The sequence below is a fragment of the Cornus florida genome, unplaced genomic scaffold, assembly GCF_030987335.1.
Source record: "Cornus florida cultivar Cherokee Brave unplaced genomic scaffold, ASM3098733v1 CherokeeBrave_3.0.0_Hap2_Chr01, whole genome shotgun sequence".
Lineage (NCBI taxonomy): Eukaryota > Viridiplantae > Streptophyta > Magnoliopsida > Cornales > Cornaceae > Cornus > Cornus florida.
In genome coordinates, this window is record NW_026775571.1 from 118448372 (window position 1) to 118467572 (window position 19201).

General features: G+C 36.5%; 1 protein-coding gene across 2 annotated transcripts; it reads left to right on the top strand.

Annotated features, from left to right (window-relative positions):
• The first annotated feature begins 2751 nt into the window (after positions 1 to 2751).
• LOC132266821 (uncharacterized) lies at positions 2752 to 14767 on the top strand. 2 transcript variants are annotated; one of them, XM_059767814.1, is made up of 2 exons: positions 2752 to 4507; positions 13410 to 14767. In XM_059767814.1, exon 2 carries the CDS (start codon positions 13896 to 13898, stop codon positions 14514 to 14516), a length of 621 nt encoding a protein of 206 aa, XP_059623797.1. In that variant the 5' UTR covers positions 2752 to 4507; positions 13410 to 13895; the 3' UTR covers positions 14517 to 14767. The 2 variants fall into 2 exon arrangements, with proteins under 2 accessions (XP_059623797.1, XP_059623790.1); XM_059767807.1 differs by lacking the exon at positions 2752 to 4507 and adding an exon at positions 11970 to 12209.
• The last annotated feature ends 4434 nt before the right edge of the window (positions 14768 to 19201 follow it).

The window sequence follows — 19201 nt, forward strand, 5'->3', positions numbered from 1 at the left end:
CATTCTCTCTGTCTACTACGCTCTCTCTCCCTCTCTTTGACCAAACAATATGCATACCTCTCATCAACACTCTTTGGCATCTTCACATCATCAAAGGTGATTCAAAGCTTCTCTCCGAAGATTTCTTATTTTAACTTTTCACTTCAAGACTTCAAGCTTATCAAATCACCAACATCATCACATCTCTCGCTCTTAGATTCTAGAAAATTTGTGGACCTCGTGTGTTGGATGATCTGATTATGTTGAAAGTGGGATTGTTTATTGGTTTAGTGTTTGGATCAGAGGGTGCAGTTTGAGATTATTCTGTTTTTAGAAAAGTTAAAAGTATTGACGACACAATAGCCAGCGGGGAAGGAATTCAGGCGAACTTAATGGAGTGCTTGATGAGGTTCAAAAGATACATTTGTTGTTCCGCTTCAGTCTCCATCTTACTTCATCTTGATTTCTGTGATTTGATTTTCTATCCAATTTTCCCTCTATTTTTAAGAATTAATTTGTTGAAATTAGGTTTGAAATTACAGAGGATGCTGAATATATCCTCACTAATTGTATGGAAAATTATCATTTGTTACTAGAATGGAAGAGGGTGTGCATGTGAAGATCACAAAACCCAAAAATGGGGTGCAAAGTTTGTTAATATCTCCTTGGCATTGATAAAGGAAAATCAATATATGATGGATGATCTTGTTCCTCTGTTTGCGGTGATTTGTGGTTTAGCGCATAAAAGCACCACCACAAAAAAGAAGCAGCAGGAGGAGGTTTGATGGAGACTTCATTTGTGCTACATTCTCTTTCCTTTTGCTTTGCTATAGAATTATTTTTGGGGAATGTACTACAGCACCTGCCAATATCAAGCTTCCTTTTTATTTTCGTGTTAGATATAATTATAACGACACCTCCCGAGATTTGTTATATTTACAGTCATATACAACTTAGTCCTTTTTTAAATAAAGCCATATACAACTTAGTCCTTTTTTAAACAAAGACACCTTTCCTTTCTGATTTAAACAAGCCCTTAAAACATTTGAAAAGACAAAATTGCCCTTCAATGTTTAATTATTTAAAATATCATAACTCATGAAAAGTCAAATTTACCCTTATATATATTCATTATTACATCAGTACCATTATATATATATATAAATATATATACATCTCATATATAAATATATATATACATATATCCAATCTCAAAGCCTCCTTAATCCAGATCCGCCATCGCCCATCTAGATCCGCCACCGTCACTATCTTGATCCGTTGTCTCCTCTGCGTCTTGATCCACCGTCGTCGCCGCTGCCTCTTGATCCGCCGCCATCTTGACCCGCTGTCGTCGTCGCCTCTGCATCTTGATCCACCACCATCGCCGCTTCATGATCAACAACAGCCGTCGCCGCCCTTCTTAACCACAGCCGTCTCTCCGACGCCAATAACAGCCGCCGCCACCACTTCTCATCTACAGCCACCACCATCGCACCGACGTCAACAACAGCAGCCGCCGCCTCTCCCCAACAACCACAGCCGCTGCCATCGCACCGACGCTAACCCACCACCAAACAAAAGCTTGTGATCCAACTGTGATTCTCGACGACGGCGACGACCAGTGGAAGCTTCGACGAAGGCGACCATCATACCAAACAACGTTAACGGCTAGAGAAATTCCCGACGACGACCCGATGCCGAGGCTCCACTGCTCCGGCGAGAAGAACGATGATGGCGGTGGTGGTTCGATTAATCACAATCTATATATATATATATATATGTATGTATGTATGTATGTATGTATGTATGTATATATGTAGGAAGAAGATAGATTACAGAAAATTTGGGGGAAGTGGATTTGGGAAAGAAGATGGATTACGGGTTATAAATACACATATATGTTTGTATATTACACAGAGAGATTAGGAGTTGATCTTTCTTTTCTTTTTTTTTTAAGTTTTAAGCAACTGTGTATAGCTGTGTCAAATGTGCAGATGCATATCTCAGTGAACTCTTCCCCTTTCTCTTTTCCTTTTTTAATTTTTTCCTTCCAAATCGTTCAAATTTATTTCCTTTTCCTTTCATTCTAATTCGTTAAATCAAATCTCTCTAATTCAAGGGTTTATAGGTTTCCAACATATGCACTTCCCTGCCAGATTTCTTGTGAACTTGATTCTTTCGAACTATGGTAAATTGGATGGATCCTTTCAAACTGGTTTTTTATATTTTATTCCAAGCTTAATTCGCAATTGACGATTCACTTCTCAATAATTTCAGAGCTTTTTTTCTGTTCAATTTTTTGATAGTGATCACATTTATAAGCTTTTTGAGTTAATCTGGGTTTAGATGCTCTGAGTTCTAGTACGAATGAAGCGGATTGATTGCAATGTTTTCTTCATCTGAAGATTATCTTCAGATGCTCTGGTGGCGGCGGCGGTGATACTCAAGGGACGTCGTTATAATTAATCCTATAAACAAATTCTATCTTCTGCGAGTCAGCCTCCCTTCCTGTGCTGGAATGGAACAATATAAAGATAATTAAAAAATAAATATTTTTATATTTTTAAAATTTTCAACTTTCAGCGCTCGGCTATAAGTGATAATTAAATTTTTTTTTATATATACTTTTAAAATTTTTAACTTTTAGTAATAAGTGATGATTTTATTAATTAAAATTTTATCTTTTTTAAATGATATTTAGTGATATTTAAAATATATTATCAAATATACTTCGTTGAATAAATGTTTAATATGTTCAGAATGAAACGTTAAATTGAGTTATTAAGTAACACTTAATAATTTATGAAATATAACAAATAATTGTGGGGATAATTTACCAAAAACAGGATGGATGTTCCCACTTATTACTAGTGTGACATAAAAATGAAGTGACGTGTTCTAACAATTTAACCAAGGGTCGGGATAGATAGGCCGATAGTTTCCGCGGGTAAGGTTGCCAAACAACTAAAAAGGAAAAGAAAAGGGATTTTGCTGGACTAACTTGTGGACTTGATTTGCTTAAAGAGGAGGTGCAGAGATTTTGTTGTGTGAAACTGCCATCAGATTTTTTTTCTTCTCTGATCTTGATATTTCAGTCGCCGTGTGTCGGCGAGCTTGGGTTGCGGTTCAAAAAAAAAATTGCACAGATCGCGCTATCGCTGTTTGCCGCCGACGGAGTCATCACTTGTTTGTTTGATTGTTTTTTGTTTGGGGCTTCGCTGTTTAGTGGCCTCGGTTCTCCATTGTTCTCATCTTTGTTGTCATTCGGATCGCCTCAACAATCTCTCTCTCGGAACAAAGTTGTTTGCGCCGAGAGGAACAGAGTCGATTGCCAGTTTTTTTTCACCGACGACCTTCAATTTCCGGTCGCCGAGAAGTCTACAGAGACTAATAGTGCTGTTTATCCCATCGACGACCCCTCTGCTGCTGTCGCCAGTTGTCTTCGGTTGTGTACTTGCCGTTTGTAACTGTTTTGTGATCTGTGTCTTCGTTTGGGGCTGATTGCTTGGTCCTTTGCCATCGACTGGTTCTTCTCTATTACCGAGAGAGTTTTGCAGCGCTACCGTGTCCTTGTCGTAGGTGAGCCGCAGTTTGGTGACTGAAATTGTGAAGAAGATGAAGGGTGTTTGGCTACATGCGCACTCTTTTTGCCAGCTAGACGCCACTAAGATTCTGCCTAGGAAATCGGTCAAACGAATCAGCGTAAATATCGTTTTCTCTTTAGGGTAGGGAAGGGGACGGAGGGTAATAAAAAAATTGTGTTTGGGTAAAGTTAGTGGAGGGAAAGGGAAGAAGAGAGAGGGGTTTGGAGGGTTATTTATAAGCAACTTACAGTAATTTTTTAACCTTCCAAAATTGGGAGGATAAGAAAGGAAAGGGAAGGCAATGGCAGGCGATGGCATACAAAATATTTGTTAGGCCAATTTTACCCTCAAATTTGCTCTTTATATTAGGGCCTGTATTCAGCGCGGGAACAAAGGAAGGCGTATATTCAGCGCGGGAACAAAGGGGCCAAAATTCACTGGTATAAGAAGAAATAGGAGAGAGAAAAGGGGGAAATGGGTTCACTGCATGGTCTCTGTGCCGGAGGAGGAAGTTGATGATAGAGATAGAAGGGAAAGGTTTGTAACGGCATCTCCAAGAAGAGCCGCCTCTAGAAATAGGTTGAGCCGGCTCCTTTATTGGCCTGCATACACCAACTCTTTCGGGATTTCTCAAATGCCCAAGAGAGCCGGCTCCAGCAACTAATTGAGGCGGCTCCAAAAAAAATGTGGAGCCGGCTCCACAAAAAGGAAGAGCCGGCTCCACTCATCTACATCCTTCCTATTTCACTCGGCACCTCTCAAAAACCCATAAGAGCCGGCTCCATGATCATGGTTGAGCCGGCTCCCTTCAAGTGTCCTATTCCCATTATATCTCGGCACTTCCTAATTTGGGGTCATTATTGAAACATTCCAGAGAGCAAACTGACTTAGGAGACTTCATCTTGCTTTGGGCGAATTCTTCCATATGATGGGTTCCTTCACTGGTATGTTAAATCCATGAAATTCCCTCTTCAATTTATATATATTCCTGCTCTTAATTTTTAGTCGAAATTAGCACAAACATAATTCACTATAGAATCTTTTGGTGTCTTTGATTCTTTTCAGTTGAATATTTGCAAGAAATTGGTGGATCTGTATGTTCGATCCACTTCATGCCTTGGGTTGTTAAGTTTTTTTTTTTTAAATGAAGTCAGAAAGAACCTAACTTACTGTTTTATGTTGTTGATCATCATTGATTACATTTGTGATCAAACCCCTCTCACCCAAAAAAGTAAGAAGCCAAATTTAAATATTAAATTAATGATCATTTTTTTACTTTTCTCTGTTGTTACTTGCTTGAAGGAAGATCTAGTAATTGGGTTTTCTATGCGATCTGTTGATTGTTTCAGTACTTACCAATATGATTATTTCATTGACTTTATTATTGTTTTGTTGATTTTATCATCTTTTTTGTTGAAGGAAATCAAACTTTTAAGCGAAAATTCATTTGTGCTCTTGAGTATGAATGTTATTTCAACTTCATTTTAGGAATAAAAGTGAGTTACATTTTATTTATTTATTTTTTATTTTTGGGTAAATTGCATTTCTTTTTCTTTGTTTTACTTCTGCCACCTAACATGACATAAAATTGGTTCCCAGAACAATTTTTCTTCAAAGGAGCCGCCTCCCATTTTGGGAGCCTGCTCTACTCATATTGGAGCCTCCTCTACTTAAAGTAGAGCCTGCTCCATTCATATTGGAGCCTCCTCCACTTTTACTTGAGCCGGCTCCTTTTATAAGATTTGATACATTAAAGAAGATCTACACTAAACTATATTGAGGAGACTATAGTTTAAGCAACCATCATTGGGTACAAATGCAGCGATCTTCTTCCCATTCTTAATCAGCTGCACACGAGCAGATTTTCTCATGGCAGAGTTGGGCTGCTTAGCCTCAATACCACTGCATAAATTAGTTAAGTGTTGTTGAGTTTTGAAATATTGATTTGGAAAGAGAACATGAATGTGGCATTTGCTACCAAACTGAGCCTTAGAACTGAATCTTGGGGCAAAAATATTGTTGCATATTTAAATATAAAAATTTATCTTTTAAAATATATAAAGGGCATAATAGTAAATTTTTTATTATCCTTCCCTTTTCTTTCTTTTCCCAAACATGATTGTTATCCTTTCCTTTCTTTTCCTTCATTAATCAACCAAACACGATTGAGGATTAAACTTATCCTTCCCTTTCCTTTCCTTCCCTTTCCCTTATAACTAATGTTATCCTCCCCTTTTAAACCCATCCTACCAAACATAGCCTTAGAGTAGAAAATGATGTTTCATTATTTGGTTTGCAAAAACGTGAAAAGAAAATAATTTATATACTAAATTATTCTCATGAATTTAATACTAAATAAAATATATTATATAACAAGGATAATAAAAAATATAAATAATTATTTTATAAATAAAAATATATGTACGTGTGTATATATATATATATATATATAATATATAAATATAGTCCTAATTTAAAAAGTCAAAAATTGTAACTTAATTAGGAGTTGTAATTTAAAAAGTTAGAAAGTTGTAATATAAATAAAAATCCTAATTTATAAAAAAAAAAAAAAAATCACTCTTTTTGTGAGTCTAAAAAACGACACATGATACAACTTTCACGCGAAAGTGAAATTTTTGCGTATTTTATAGAGGAAACATTTTAAGAAAAATCAATCGGTTGCGGGAATATTATTTTTCTGAAAAATTTTTCTTTCACGCTAACCAAACTACCAAATAATTTATAAAAAAATCTTTTCTGAAAATTTTATCTTTCACGCTAACCAAACTACCAAATAATTTATAAAAAAATCTTTTCTGAAAATTTTATCTTTCACGCTAACCAAACTACCAAATAATTTTTAAAAAAATCGTTTCTTTTCCCTCGTTGGCGCTAACCAAACTAACCCTTAACTAAAAAAAAAAATTGAAAGAATATTCGCTCCCACGTTCTGAACGCTTTCGGACTCAAATAACTTAATTGCGTCGCTCTCACTCTTACTTTCGCTCCTACTTTACCTGACTTAGAGTGTGAAGTATGTGAGTATATTATTTAAAAATAAATAAATAAATGCATAAAAGGAGGATATCCGAATTAATACCAAATAATAAACAAGATCCAAATTATATCTCACACGCTGCTATTATACTTAACTTTCACATTAATCCATTACCAATACTCCGTATTATATATATCTCATCTCTCATCTCTCATCTCTCCCCCACCTTTGTCTGTTTTCTCTGCCCCTCAACAACAATACAGTACTGTCTACAACCACAAAATCCATTTATTGAAACCTAGATCAGGCAAGACCCATTTCTTTCCTTATTTCTGATGGTATGCTTATAATCTGGATTAGTAGCAAATTTTTGTATGTGAGGGTTTTCTCTTGTTTGGAATCCTCAACCTCTATAAATGACAGTGTTCCAAGGCTAACCCCATGTTTGATGCAGGCAAAGATTAGTAGACCTCTAATCTTACATCATCTAAGGCTTTCAAATCCAACTTCAATAGCTAATCTTTAATTTAAAGTAAAATATTTCCTTTTGATGCTAAATTCATTATGTATATATATCTAATCCTGCATTTAATTTAATTTTTTTGCACCATGGCAGATTCTAAGGAGTAGTATGGGAAATGTAGTTTTAAAATGTATCCGCTGTTCAACTGAGAAAACATCAATTATACCAGTGAAGAAGCATGAGATTACTGGTGATTATAAATTCATGATCTCCTTCTATGATAGACAAAAAAGCTGGAAATGAAGGTTGCCAATTAAGTTCTTAAAAATGTGTATCATATATATAATATATGCATATTATATCCATATCAGTATGCATAAATGAATAAAACTACTCCCATTTGTTTTACACATTTTAAACCAACAAATATTCTTTAATTGAATTGTATAATATATATGTATCAAATGTTTCAAGTATCATACATGGTAAAATCACAAAAACAAAAGTCCTTTTGAGGTAAAATCACATAATCTCAATAATGATTTCAGTCTTTTTCTCATTTATCTTGTAATTAGCCTGACCCAATTCTTCTTAATTTATATCTTCTTTTTTATCTCACTTTCTGTCTCTAAAATCAAGTAAACTTATTTCAAGACTAATCACCAGTGATTACCAAGATTAACATCAAGAATTAATTGCTTGTTGAAGAGCTAACTTTGAGAAGGATTTTGTGTGATTAGGAATTTTATTTTTTGTGATTGATAATACTGAATTTCTCTCTCTATCAAAATTGTCAGGAAAGTGGAGGTGAACAGAAATAATGAAGGTTGGGTTTTTGCAGGTTGGTCTCCTCCGAGTCGTGTAGCTTGAGAGAGAATGGAGGTAGGGATGACAACGGATCGGAGTTGGGGTGGAGTTGGCTAAACCCTACTCCGCCCTGTTAAAAAATCCGTCATACCAACTCCGCTTCAACTCCAGGACGGGTTTATAATTGGTATACCATCCCCGCCCCTACTCCGGTAGACAAAGTACCAACTCCGCCTCGCGTATTCCGTTTAATTGCGATAAAGTTGAAACTGTTGAATTAATTCTTGGACTTGCGATAGAATACTAAGGTCTTGAATCCTTAATTGATTCTTGAAGATTAAATCACGTGCACAATTGTAAAATTTTAGTAAGTAGTGATTCTAGCGAATATTTAATCAAAATATATTAATGCACACTTAACTAATATATATATATATATAATCGGGTGTCGGGTCGGGGCGGGGGTAGGGTGGGGGCATCACTAAATCCGCCCCCACCCCAAACCCGCTTCGGGTTTTCAATTCTTTTACCATATCCACCCCAAACCCATTTATGGAGCTACCAAATTCACCCCATTTGGAGCGGAGTGGGGCGGAAACCCAACGGGTTGGAGGAAATTGCCATCCCTAAGTGGAGGAAGAGAATTAGGGATTAATTTGGATCCGGATTGTTATTTGATATATTCCGAATATTCTTTTATATATCTTATTTTTTAAATTGAAAGTTGTATTTTTTTTTTTTCCCCCTTCTTTTTCTTCACCATACGTAGAAACTTTTTACTCGCAAACCAGTATGCAAGTATTGTCACAAAATAATGTCATTCATTTGAAATTAATTTTAAACTCTACTGTTACATTCAATTCCACCGGTGTTAAAAATAATAACATAGTCAAAGAGATGAACCTGATATAAGCAACCTCAAGTTCACGTATAGACTAGTAACTTCCGTTGTCTCTCCGTCCGTGAGAGTGGTTGCGTTTTGCTTTCTTTTGTTAGTTTGATTTCTTTTGTTCGTTTTAAGCGGTGAGTGTGGGTTTGGTGTTCAAATCTTGGTGGGTTTTCTTCCTTTTTCTGGGTTTTTCCTTGGATTGTCTTTCGCTTCGGTATCCTGTTTCTGTCTATGCTTTCTTCCGTGCTGGTGGGTGTCATATGTATTTTGTCGCGGGTTTTTCCTGGTTCCGTCTTCGTTTGTGTTATGGTGTTCTCTTTTTGGGGTGGGGGCGTGTATTTCCGGTTTTTCCGATTTGCTTCTCTGATCCGTTGAGTTATGTTTTTTCCCGTCGGCGGGTTGTCTAGTTCCATTGCTGGCGGTTTTTCTCGTCTTTGGTTCTGGGTTGGCCTCGGTGGTTTCCAATTAGGTGGTGGTGGTCTTGGGTGGTTTTTCGATGGCTGATGGGTGTGTCTTGAAGACTGCTAGCTCTTTGATTCAGGTGGCTGGTGAGAGAGTGGTGGACCCTTTTGGGTCTCTTTGTTTTATGGTTGCTGATTTCCCATTTTCCTCTACCTCATCTGTTCTTCGTGACTCTGCGGATACACATGGGTATCTTTGTACTTTGTGTCCAATTTGTGGTGTGGCTTACTATGCTTTCTTTCGACGTTTTCTCTAAAGGCCTCGCGGTACCGCTTTGGGTTTGGAGCTGGTTGACATGTGGTCTACTACGGTCTTTGTTATCTCAGGTTCTAATCTGTTATACGTGGCCCGGTTGTTCTTTTTTTGGGTTTTATAAATATGTTTTGCTCAGTTGCTTCTTACATCGTCTTTGGGGTTCTGTATTCTCTCGTACGCTTATAGTGAGTGGCTTCGTGGGTTTGATTTTTTTTGTTGCTTTCTTTGGGGCTATGGAGGTCCCTTTGGTCGAGCAAATGCGTGGGCTTACACTTACGCGGGAAGAGACGGAGCCCGTGCTTATCTTGCCTGATGACACTACCCAGGGAGTGTTTGTTTGCCGAGATAGTCTGTTTGGTAAAGTTTGGACTTCCAAAACTATTACTTTGGCCGGGACAAAGTATACTTTGGCCGGGACAAAGTATACTTTTGGCCGTTTGTTTCACAAGTTGTGGGCCAAGGCGATTTCCGTTGAGTCTTCTTGTGCCCGTCTGCCTGTTTATAAGGTGACGTGAAATCTGTTTCAGCTTTTTATTCCGGATCGGTAGAGCCGCCATCGAATTCTTCAGGGTAGTCCGTGGTTGTTTAATGAGCATTTACTAGTTTTGAAGGAGTGGGAGGAAGGTTTACTATCTTCTGCGGTGTCCTTTAATTTCTCCCCTTTTTGGATTCATCTGATAGATGTTCCTGTCCCTTACCTGTCGGCAAATGTTGGGAGGCGGGTTGGGAATTCTCTCGGTGGGTGTTTGACAGTTGAGCTTCGGGATAAAGGTATGCTAGAAACTACATAAACTTTGTTAAAGGATAGTAGGGTTCTTCGTCTTAAGGTGGTCTTGTATATCACTAAATTGTTTCGTAGGCATGTGCGGTTACAGGGACCGTTTGATACGGATTTATGGGTTAAAGTTCGTTATGAAAAACTCCCGTCTTTCTGTTTCGCTTGTGGGGTCATTGGCCACAATTGGAAGTCTTGTTCTCTTGGCAACTCTTCAACTCTGCCAAGGAAGTTGGAATATGGGCCGTGGCTGGGGGTGGATGGGTATCAGGGAAAGGATCTCTGGAATTTGGATGGGGTTCGGGGTGGTTCCTTAAAAGATGGGGTAGGATGACGTTGGATGTATGTGGAGGGCGATGATGCTGGTCGAGATGATGGCCAAGGCGACGGAGGTACTGCTCCTAGTATTTTGTCTGTTTCGGATCCTGTGGCTACATTTCATGGTGTGGCGGGAGTGATTTCTAATATTGCTGAAATCTCTCGCGTGCCGGATGGTGCTCGGACTGAGGACTGTTTTTTTGCTCCGGTTGGGGGCTCTCGTGCTGGTGTTGTCCTAGACGTTGTTGAGCCTAGTCAGGGTATTCAGGATGTGCCAGAGTCTCCTACGCAAAGTTTTGTTGCTTTGGTGCATGTGGACGAGCCTGTCGAGTGTGTGCCCTCTATCTCCCAGGATCAAGGTAATGTCTTGCCGCTTAAAAGGCGTGGTAGAAAAGGTTCACATGGAGTTGCTTCACATACTGGCCATGTGTCGTCGAATAATGAACAGGGTTCTTCTTTGGTACGGTCTACTCATAAGCGACGTCCATCGTTGGTTAGTTCTTTTTCTGGGTCTGCTAAGGTGGTGGGTAAGAAGGCCAGAATTTCGGTGGGGCATGTTCCGACAAGTCTGTGTCCTGATTCGTTTCTCACCACCGGTATTGCACTCGACTGTGGCGCCGGTGGGAATGCTGACCTTTCCATGTATGCTCATTCAGCTTCGTTTGGGACACAGTTGGTGATTTTGGATGGCATTGCGACGCCTCCTTGTTCTGTTGCCAACTGATCTTTTGTTGAGCTATTTTTGAGTTGGGTTTTGTTGGTTTGTTGTTTTGTGGGGTAGTTATGCTTGGTCTGTTTTGGGTTGTTGGTTTGTAAGTGCAGTTCGGCTTATGTTTACCAATGATAAAAAATAATAATAAAATAATCTTGATTACTTTGTACTTGAGCTAAAAGTTTTATAATCCAATAACAAACAAAAATTTTCGTAACCTATTTTGTTTTAACTTGAAACAAAATAAGTGTTTTGTTGTAAAGTGTTTTGAATAATAATTATAAGTATATTTAGTAATATTTATTTGGTAAGATTTTTGAAAATAGTAACAAAAAAATATGTTGGATAGAAAAGTATTGCAAGTTAAAAAAAATATAATGATTAGTTTTCAAATATCATTTAAGAGTTTTTTTTATTTATTTTTTTTTATGACTAGGGTACCAAAGTTATAGTGTGGAAACATATAAAAATACATATTTTTTCGCTGTTGTAGACTTGTAGCACAGCAAAATAATTTTTATCAAAAGCATATTTTTTCACTGTTGTATGCTATAGGATTCCACAAAAACTAAAACACCATAGACAAAACATTAGACAATTCTTCACATCATGTGATTATTATTATTATTATTATTATTATTTTTGGTAATTACGTTTTTATATTGAACGGTCGCTAAGCGTTGAATGAAAAAAAAAACATATATATATTATTGAGAAAGAAGTGAAAGAGTCCAGTCTGATTTTTGCCACATTTCAAGCGATAATTGAGTGACAATCTGCCCATGGAAAGATGGAAGAGTATTTCACCACTAAGCATGAATCTAAAGTACGATTTTTTTCCCATATTTTTGGAAGTTTGAATCTAATACGATTTATAGTAGCACCAAAGCCTCTTCAAATGTGGGATTTTTAATTAATGTTCCAAAGTCTCGCGCTCTCTCTCTCTCTCCCCTCTGCCAACAACTAGGTATTAACTCGATCAGCTCTTTGAGTCTTTTATGCCAAATCTCAGTCTTCGTGATGAACATTATATATATATATATATATATATTCAATACGGTTTTGCCTATGATTTACATATATATATATTTGTATCCCAGATTTATTTATTCATACATCAAAATAGGAACTTTGATTTATTGGATTTTTGTTATTTTTCTAGATATTATGGTTTTTTAGGGTTTCTTCTATCTAAATTGTTATATATTAACTTCGTGTTTGTTGATTAGTTTATGTGTACTTATTGCTTGCAATGTGTCTTCATATTCTGCTTTGATGGGTTAATACTGTCAAGCTGCGATTTGATCATTCCTTTTGCTGTTAGATTTGATTGGCTTGATTGTTGTCATTTCTTTCCCTTTTTGTTGAACATATAATTTGCCCTAGATGGATAATTAAACATATTGTTTAAATAAGGCATGGAAATGGACTGATTGTACTGGTAGTCTGGTCATATTGGGTCCGCGGTACAAAAATAATTGACAATGTTGGCATGCATTCTTTTTTTCTTTTTTGAAAGGTTAGATAGAAACTTGGATTAGCATCATTAGTAGGAATCTTTTACCCATTTCACATGGATGTGATCTGGAATGTATAGTAAGTTTACAAGTTCAACATTATTTATTTTTTTATTTTTTAACAATTTAAGGTTAACAAACAATGCTCTTTGTTCTTTGCATTATCAAACAATGTTTCTTGTTATTGATAAACAACAACATAATCAAAACGTCACTTATGTTTAGCTTAAATGAAAAACAAGAAACAAAAACCGTTACCAAACGGGCCCTAGAAGAAGTTTCTCTTCTTATAGCTCCCCAATGATCTTTAGGTTTCTCTTTTGTTATTAAACTCATCTTTTGTTTTTATGCACATACCTCTGGTCAGTTGATGTATGCTTATAAACTAGATGAGTGAGGACCTGTATTTGGATGCAGGATTTGTATTTCTATATTATATACTGCTACTTTTAATATAAAAAATGTGAGGGTTTTCTCTTGTTTTGAACCCTCAACCTCTATAACAGAGAGTTCTAATCTTAAATCACCTTAGGCTTTCCAATCCAACCTTAATAGCTAATCTTTAATCTGAAGTAAAAGATTCCCTTTAGATGCTCATTATGTATCTAGTCCTTATTTTTATTTTTATTTTTATTTTTGCTCCATGGCAGATTCTAGGGAGTTCTGTTGTTGAGAGCACTATGAGAAATGTAGGTTTGAAATGCATCAAGTTTACCAGAGAAGCATCAGAAGACTGTTCCTTCTACTGAACCAAGCATCCCCCCTGAAATCATTATTGAGATTCTGAGTTGGTTGCCAGTAAAAATCCTATTGAGGCTCAAGTGTGTGTGCAAGCAATTGTATGCCACAATTCAAGATCACCACTTCATTGAAAAGCATTGAAGGAGGGCCGTCGTTAGTAATAATTATTTTAATAATATAGTTCAAAGCCCTCCCGCAGCTCCCACTGACTCATTCCAATTGATCTGTGGTTGTGATGGCTTGCTACTCAGGATGAGCAACGCCACTGATAAGTATCATATTCAGAATCCAACCACCCGCCAAATACTTCGACTTGCCTGATCCACATATGGGTAGCATTGACATCTCCTTCTCTTTCATTCCATCTACTGGTGATTATAAATTGGTCTCTATCTATGACATTGATGGGGAAAATTCTGGCAATGAAGGTTGTGAAGTTCTTACGGTTGGAACTGATGATTCTTGGAGACCCCTCAAAAGTCCCTAACCTACATGATGATATTAACAAAAACAGAGATAGAGCTTCAGTAATTGTATCAGCTGGCTCCACTGTTCACTGCATTCGGTTATTTAATGCTGAATCAAATATATATGACGACGTGGTATCTCTAGATGTAGAGACCGAGTGCTTTACGGTTACTGCTCTGTCACAAGATTTGCTCCCAAATTGGGAAAAGGTCGAGGCTTTAAGTTGGAATGGAAAACTATCATTTGTTGATAGGGTGGAAGAGGGTCTGCATGTGTTGGTCTTGGAAGATCACAAAAGGCAAAAATGGGGTGCAAAGTGTGTTATCTTTTTGGCATTCCTAAAGAAAAAACAATATATGATGGTTGATCTTGTTCCTCTGTTTGCTCAGAATGGTGATTTGTGGTTCATGTGGAGAGAGGAGAAATACTTTGCTTATAACATGGACAGTGGGACAATCCGCCACACAGTAGTTGCTTTTAGAGGACGTAGAGTTGCAAAAAAATTATATCGCTGCCCACCCAGCGTGGTAACTTTGAAAGGAATGTGATCAGAAAATGCACAACCACAAATGAACCAAGCTAGTTAGTAGCAGGTTTGATGGATACTTTTCTTTTTCTTTGCTAAAGAATAATTTTAGGGGTAGTAATATACTACAGCTTTTGTTCAGTGTGTTTAGCATATCAATACTTCTGACGAATATCAAATTTCTTTATTATTCTAGTATAAGAAGAAAACAAAGTTTTCATGAGAATCTCATGGTGGTTTTAATTGGTGTTTTATGTTGAATCTTTCTCTAGTAGATAATGTTAATCCATTTTGTCCGCTAATTTCATGAAGTTCTGTTATGGAATTAGCCGATTATATATGTTTGGATGGATGTCTATGGGGCCTTTTAAAACATTTTAAGATTTATTTAGGTATTCGTTTTTACTCCAACAGAAAATGAATTTCTGAGAAATGGGAGTGAGGTTGTTTTGCTTTGTTGGTGAAATAAAAAGGCAATTTTTGGCAATACATTTCAATTACAAGCACTATGCACTTATGCAATGTTCAGTTGCATGGTAGTGGTGGAGAAATAATAGTTTGTACCAACTATAGCTTTACTGATTTTATTGTCCAATTCACAAGTTGCTAGTCTATTTTTGTTCAAACTCCTTTGGCTTCAATAAAACTTTCAGATGAGAAATATCCACAGGAGGGAAGGGGGAGGTGGTCGAACCTTGATAGGTATGCCATCAGTGTTATCTCTATATGTAGAGACTGGGTGCTTTACTATCACTGATTTGTCACAAGAATTGTTCCCAATTTGTTTGTTAGTAGAGTGGAACAGGTTCTGCATGTCTTGGTCTTGGGAGATCACAATATGAAAAAATAGGGTTCAAACCCTGTTATCTCCTTGGCATTGCTAAAGGAAAATCAAGATATGATGGTTGATCTTGTTCCTGTTTGCTCAAAATGGTGATTTGTGGTTTATGTGGAAAGGGGATATAATTTTTGCTTATAACATCGACTCTGGGACAATCGGCCACACACTATGATGAGTTGTGGCCAAAAATGTAGATGTGAGACCCTTATTTATAAGGTGTGTCTACTCTTTTATTTTCTTTTTTATTATTATTTCCCCCCATCCCACTCTTCTAATACAGTAATGAATTACTCTACTCGTATTGGATGGTAGGACATACCATCTCTATTTTTTATGTTATTTTATTTTATTTTATTTTTTTCATTTTTCTGCTAGTGTTCTAATTTTCCAATATGCCATCTTATTTATAACTCCGTCTTCCTCCTGCAAATTAATTAGATCCTTTATTCACTCATGTTAATTTCTCTCTAATCAAAATGAAGATAAAATTTTGTTAACTCCGTCTTCCTCCTGCAAATTAATTAGATCCTTTATTCACTCATGTTAATTTCTGTCTAATCAAAATGAAGATAAAATTTTGTTAAGACTATTTTTTTTTTTCGAAATATGAAGAAAAAGGATAATTACATGTACTGGGCCTTAGGCCAAGAAACCAAATTGGAACAACAGGGGACAAAGCCCAAACATAACCAAATGGGACAAAGCCCAAACATGGAACTAGCCTGGACCAAGAACAGAGCAGATATCTAAAATTAACGGCCAGAATAATCCGGTGGTCAATCCCTAATTGGTAGGGAAAGTGTTGTAGCTCAAACCAATCAGCAAGATCAATCCGGTGGACTAGGGGGAGGACGACAACAAGACGGGAGAGATTCCACTCGGCTAGAATTTTCCGTGTAATTCCCCAAGTTTGAGAGTCGCAGTGATCGTGGAGCAAATCTTTGAAAGAACTGCTCTTTGTGAACACTTTGTCAAGAATATTTGGATGCGAGTCCTAAGAATATTTTATTATTAAATACTAGGACATTCACCTTAACCAACTTATTGCAACTATTTTTTGATGCTTTGAAATTTGAGCAAGGGGCCCAGGGGCCATCAAATCTTCCTGGTAGAATGTGGACAAAACCTGTGTATCTCTTGGGGACTTGGAATATAAGAATATTAATAGGCAAAAGGCGAATAGACAGACCATGTGATTAGGAGAAGAATTAATATAGCGTCCTTATGGCCATCCGCAGTGGGCTCGCGGAAGGCCCTTTCCGCGAGCCAAACCAATTTTCTCTCCTCCAACGGGCTCGTGAAAATGGTAGGATCTAGATTAAGCTCGCGATATTCCGCGAGCCGGCCTGCAATCGTGATAATTTTTTATTTATTTATTGTAGTTTGAAACGGAGCCGTTTGGGTTGCCTTTTTTTGGTCCAAATGCATGGCAGTTTCCAAACAGTGCCTTTGGCAATTTTTTTTTTTTTGAAAAAACCTTAAAATAGGTTATTTAGAGTTATTTTTTTTGGGAAAAAAATAAAATTAAATTCATTAAATAAAAAATATATTGTTTAGGCATTGTTTGTTAAAAAAAAAAAAAAAATGGGCCAAAAATATATTAAAAAACTTTTTTTTTTTTTGTTTTTTCCCTTAAAATTTGTTTTTTTAAAAAAATTTTTGCTTTAAATTTTAAATTTGTAGGCCAAATAGTGTATTTGGCCATTAAGACACTATTTCTACAGTACCAAACAGTGCCTTAACGGCTATAATTTTAAAAAAAAATTTAAAAATTCAAATTTTACCTTTTTTCCCTTAAAATTTGGTTTTTTTTAAATTTTTTTTGCTTTAAATTTTAAATAAGTAGGCCAAATAGTGTATTTGGCCATTAAGGTACTGTTTCTACAGTACCAAACAGTGCCTTAACGGCTATAATTTTAAAAAAAAGTTTAAAAATTCAAATTTTATAACTTATTCAAAAAGAAAAAATTAAATAAAAATTTTTAAAATCTCTATAAATACCCCAACTCCTACCATCACTCATCACATCTCTATTATCTACCATTCAACTTATTTCTTCTTCTATTTTCTCAATCTTAGATATTATTTTCAAAGTCATTTCGATTCCATGGATCCTTGACATCCATATTATTACAGCACCCAATTCAACCCATCAAATGATGAGTTTTTGCCATTTCCCGAAGAGAATATCAATTTTCATGAAGAAGATTCTCAATTTCCTTCTCATCAACCATCCCAACCTTGTTATCAACCATCCCAACCTTCTCATCAATATTGTGGTACTAGTGTTCCACAATCAAGTAACTCAAAACCCCCGTCAAAACAACCGTCTACCAGACCTAATAATTGGACCAAGGCTGAAGATGAAGCTTTATGTTGGGCATGGTTGTCCATTACCTCTGATGCGATTACGGGGGCAGACCAAAGTAAGAAGAAGTTATAGGAGCGAATTCTGGAACAATATATACAACATATTGATGTTCCTCCAACTGAGCGAAATGATATAGCTTTGATGAATCGTTGGTCGGTGATCCAACAAAAAATCAGCAAATTTTCCGGCTGCATGACTACCATAGAAATGAATCGTCCCAGCGGCTTTAACAGTGATGATATGGTGAGTTATTTATTGTTTAAATATAACTCGTAAATATTTTAAATAGTCGGCTTTTAATTTTTTGTTATTTTTTTGTGTAGATGATAGCAGCTAAAGACCTGTTTCGTAGCCAAACGGGTGGTCAATTTAAGTTAGAAAGTTGTTAGGAGATCTTGAAGCATAACAATAAATGAAATTCACATTGTGCCGAACAAGTAGGAAAAGGAAAAAAGAAAAAAGAGCCGAAGAAGAGAAGTGGATTTGACTTTGACATTAATGAGTCTATTGGGCAGTCATTACCATCTACTCCGTCAAGTCATGTAGCCACGACAGATGGAGCTTCAACTGAAGAATCACCACACATAGGGGAAAATAATTCACCCGGTGTGAAAGAATATCAACTACAAAGACCAGCAGGAAGTAAAGCGGCGAAGCAGCGTCGAACAAAAATTAATTCAGCGAATGAATTGCAAACTTCATTCGTTTCGAAATTTAATAATATCACCATCCGTTTTGAGAGTCGTCAGGAGAAAATGCAGGATGCCCAAGTGGCACGAGAGGTAAGAAAAATGGAGAAAGAGAAGACAAGGCAGCTAGAGATCAAAGAGAAACAGAGACTTGAAAAGAAGGAGCTTATGTTAACAGATCCAAATTCGGCACCAACAGAAGCGGGGAAAGCTTGGATTATTGCACGACAAAATAAGATATTGGCATCTTTGAATTCACGGTCCGCCCCAAAGTTCCCATAGGATTTTATAATCCTTGGTCTATTTATTTTCTTATTCCAATTTAGGATATTGTATTGTTTAACTTATTTTTAATTGTTTTGTTTAATTTGTTTTTTTTTTTTTTTTAAATCCATAATGGATAATGTACTATTTCAAGTTCTAATATCAATTGTAGTTTTTTTAATAATTTACAAAAATATTGTTCGATTGAAAAATATTACTGTTGAGCAAATATAGCTGTTGCAAATATAATCGTTTAGGAAAAGCTTTAAAAAAAAAAAATTTAATATTAATTTATTATTATTATTTTTTTTGGAGAGCGAAAATTCGGAGAGCCTGATGGAGTGCATATTTCTGGAGAGCGAAAACTGCTGACGTGGCTCTTGGAATTGCTGATGTGGCTCTTGGAAAAGCTGAGGTGGCGTTTTTAGAGAGCCAAAATCCGGAGAGGCTAGTGCAGATGGCCTAAAAGGAACCAAGTAGGTTAGAGAAAATGTTAGCAATAGGTCTTTGACTCTATTATGCAGGAAAAAGATAGGCATAGA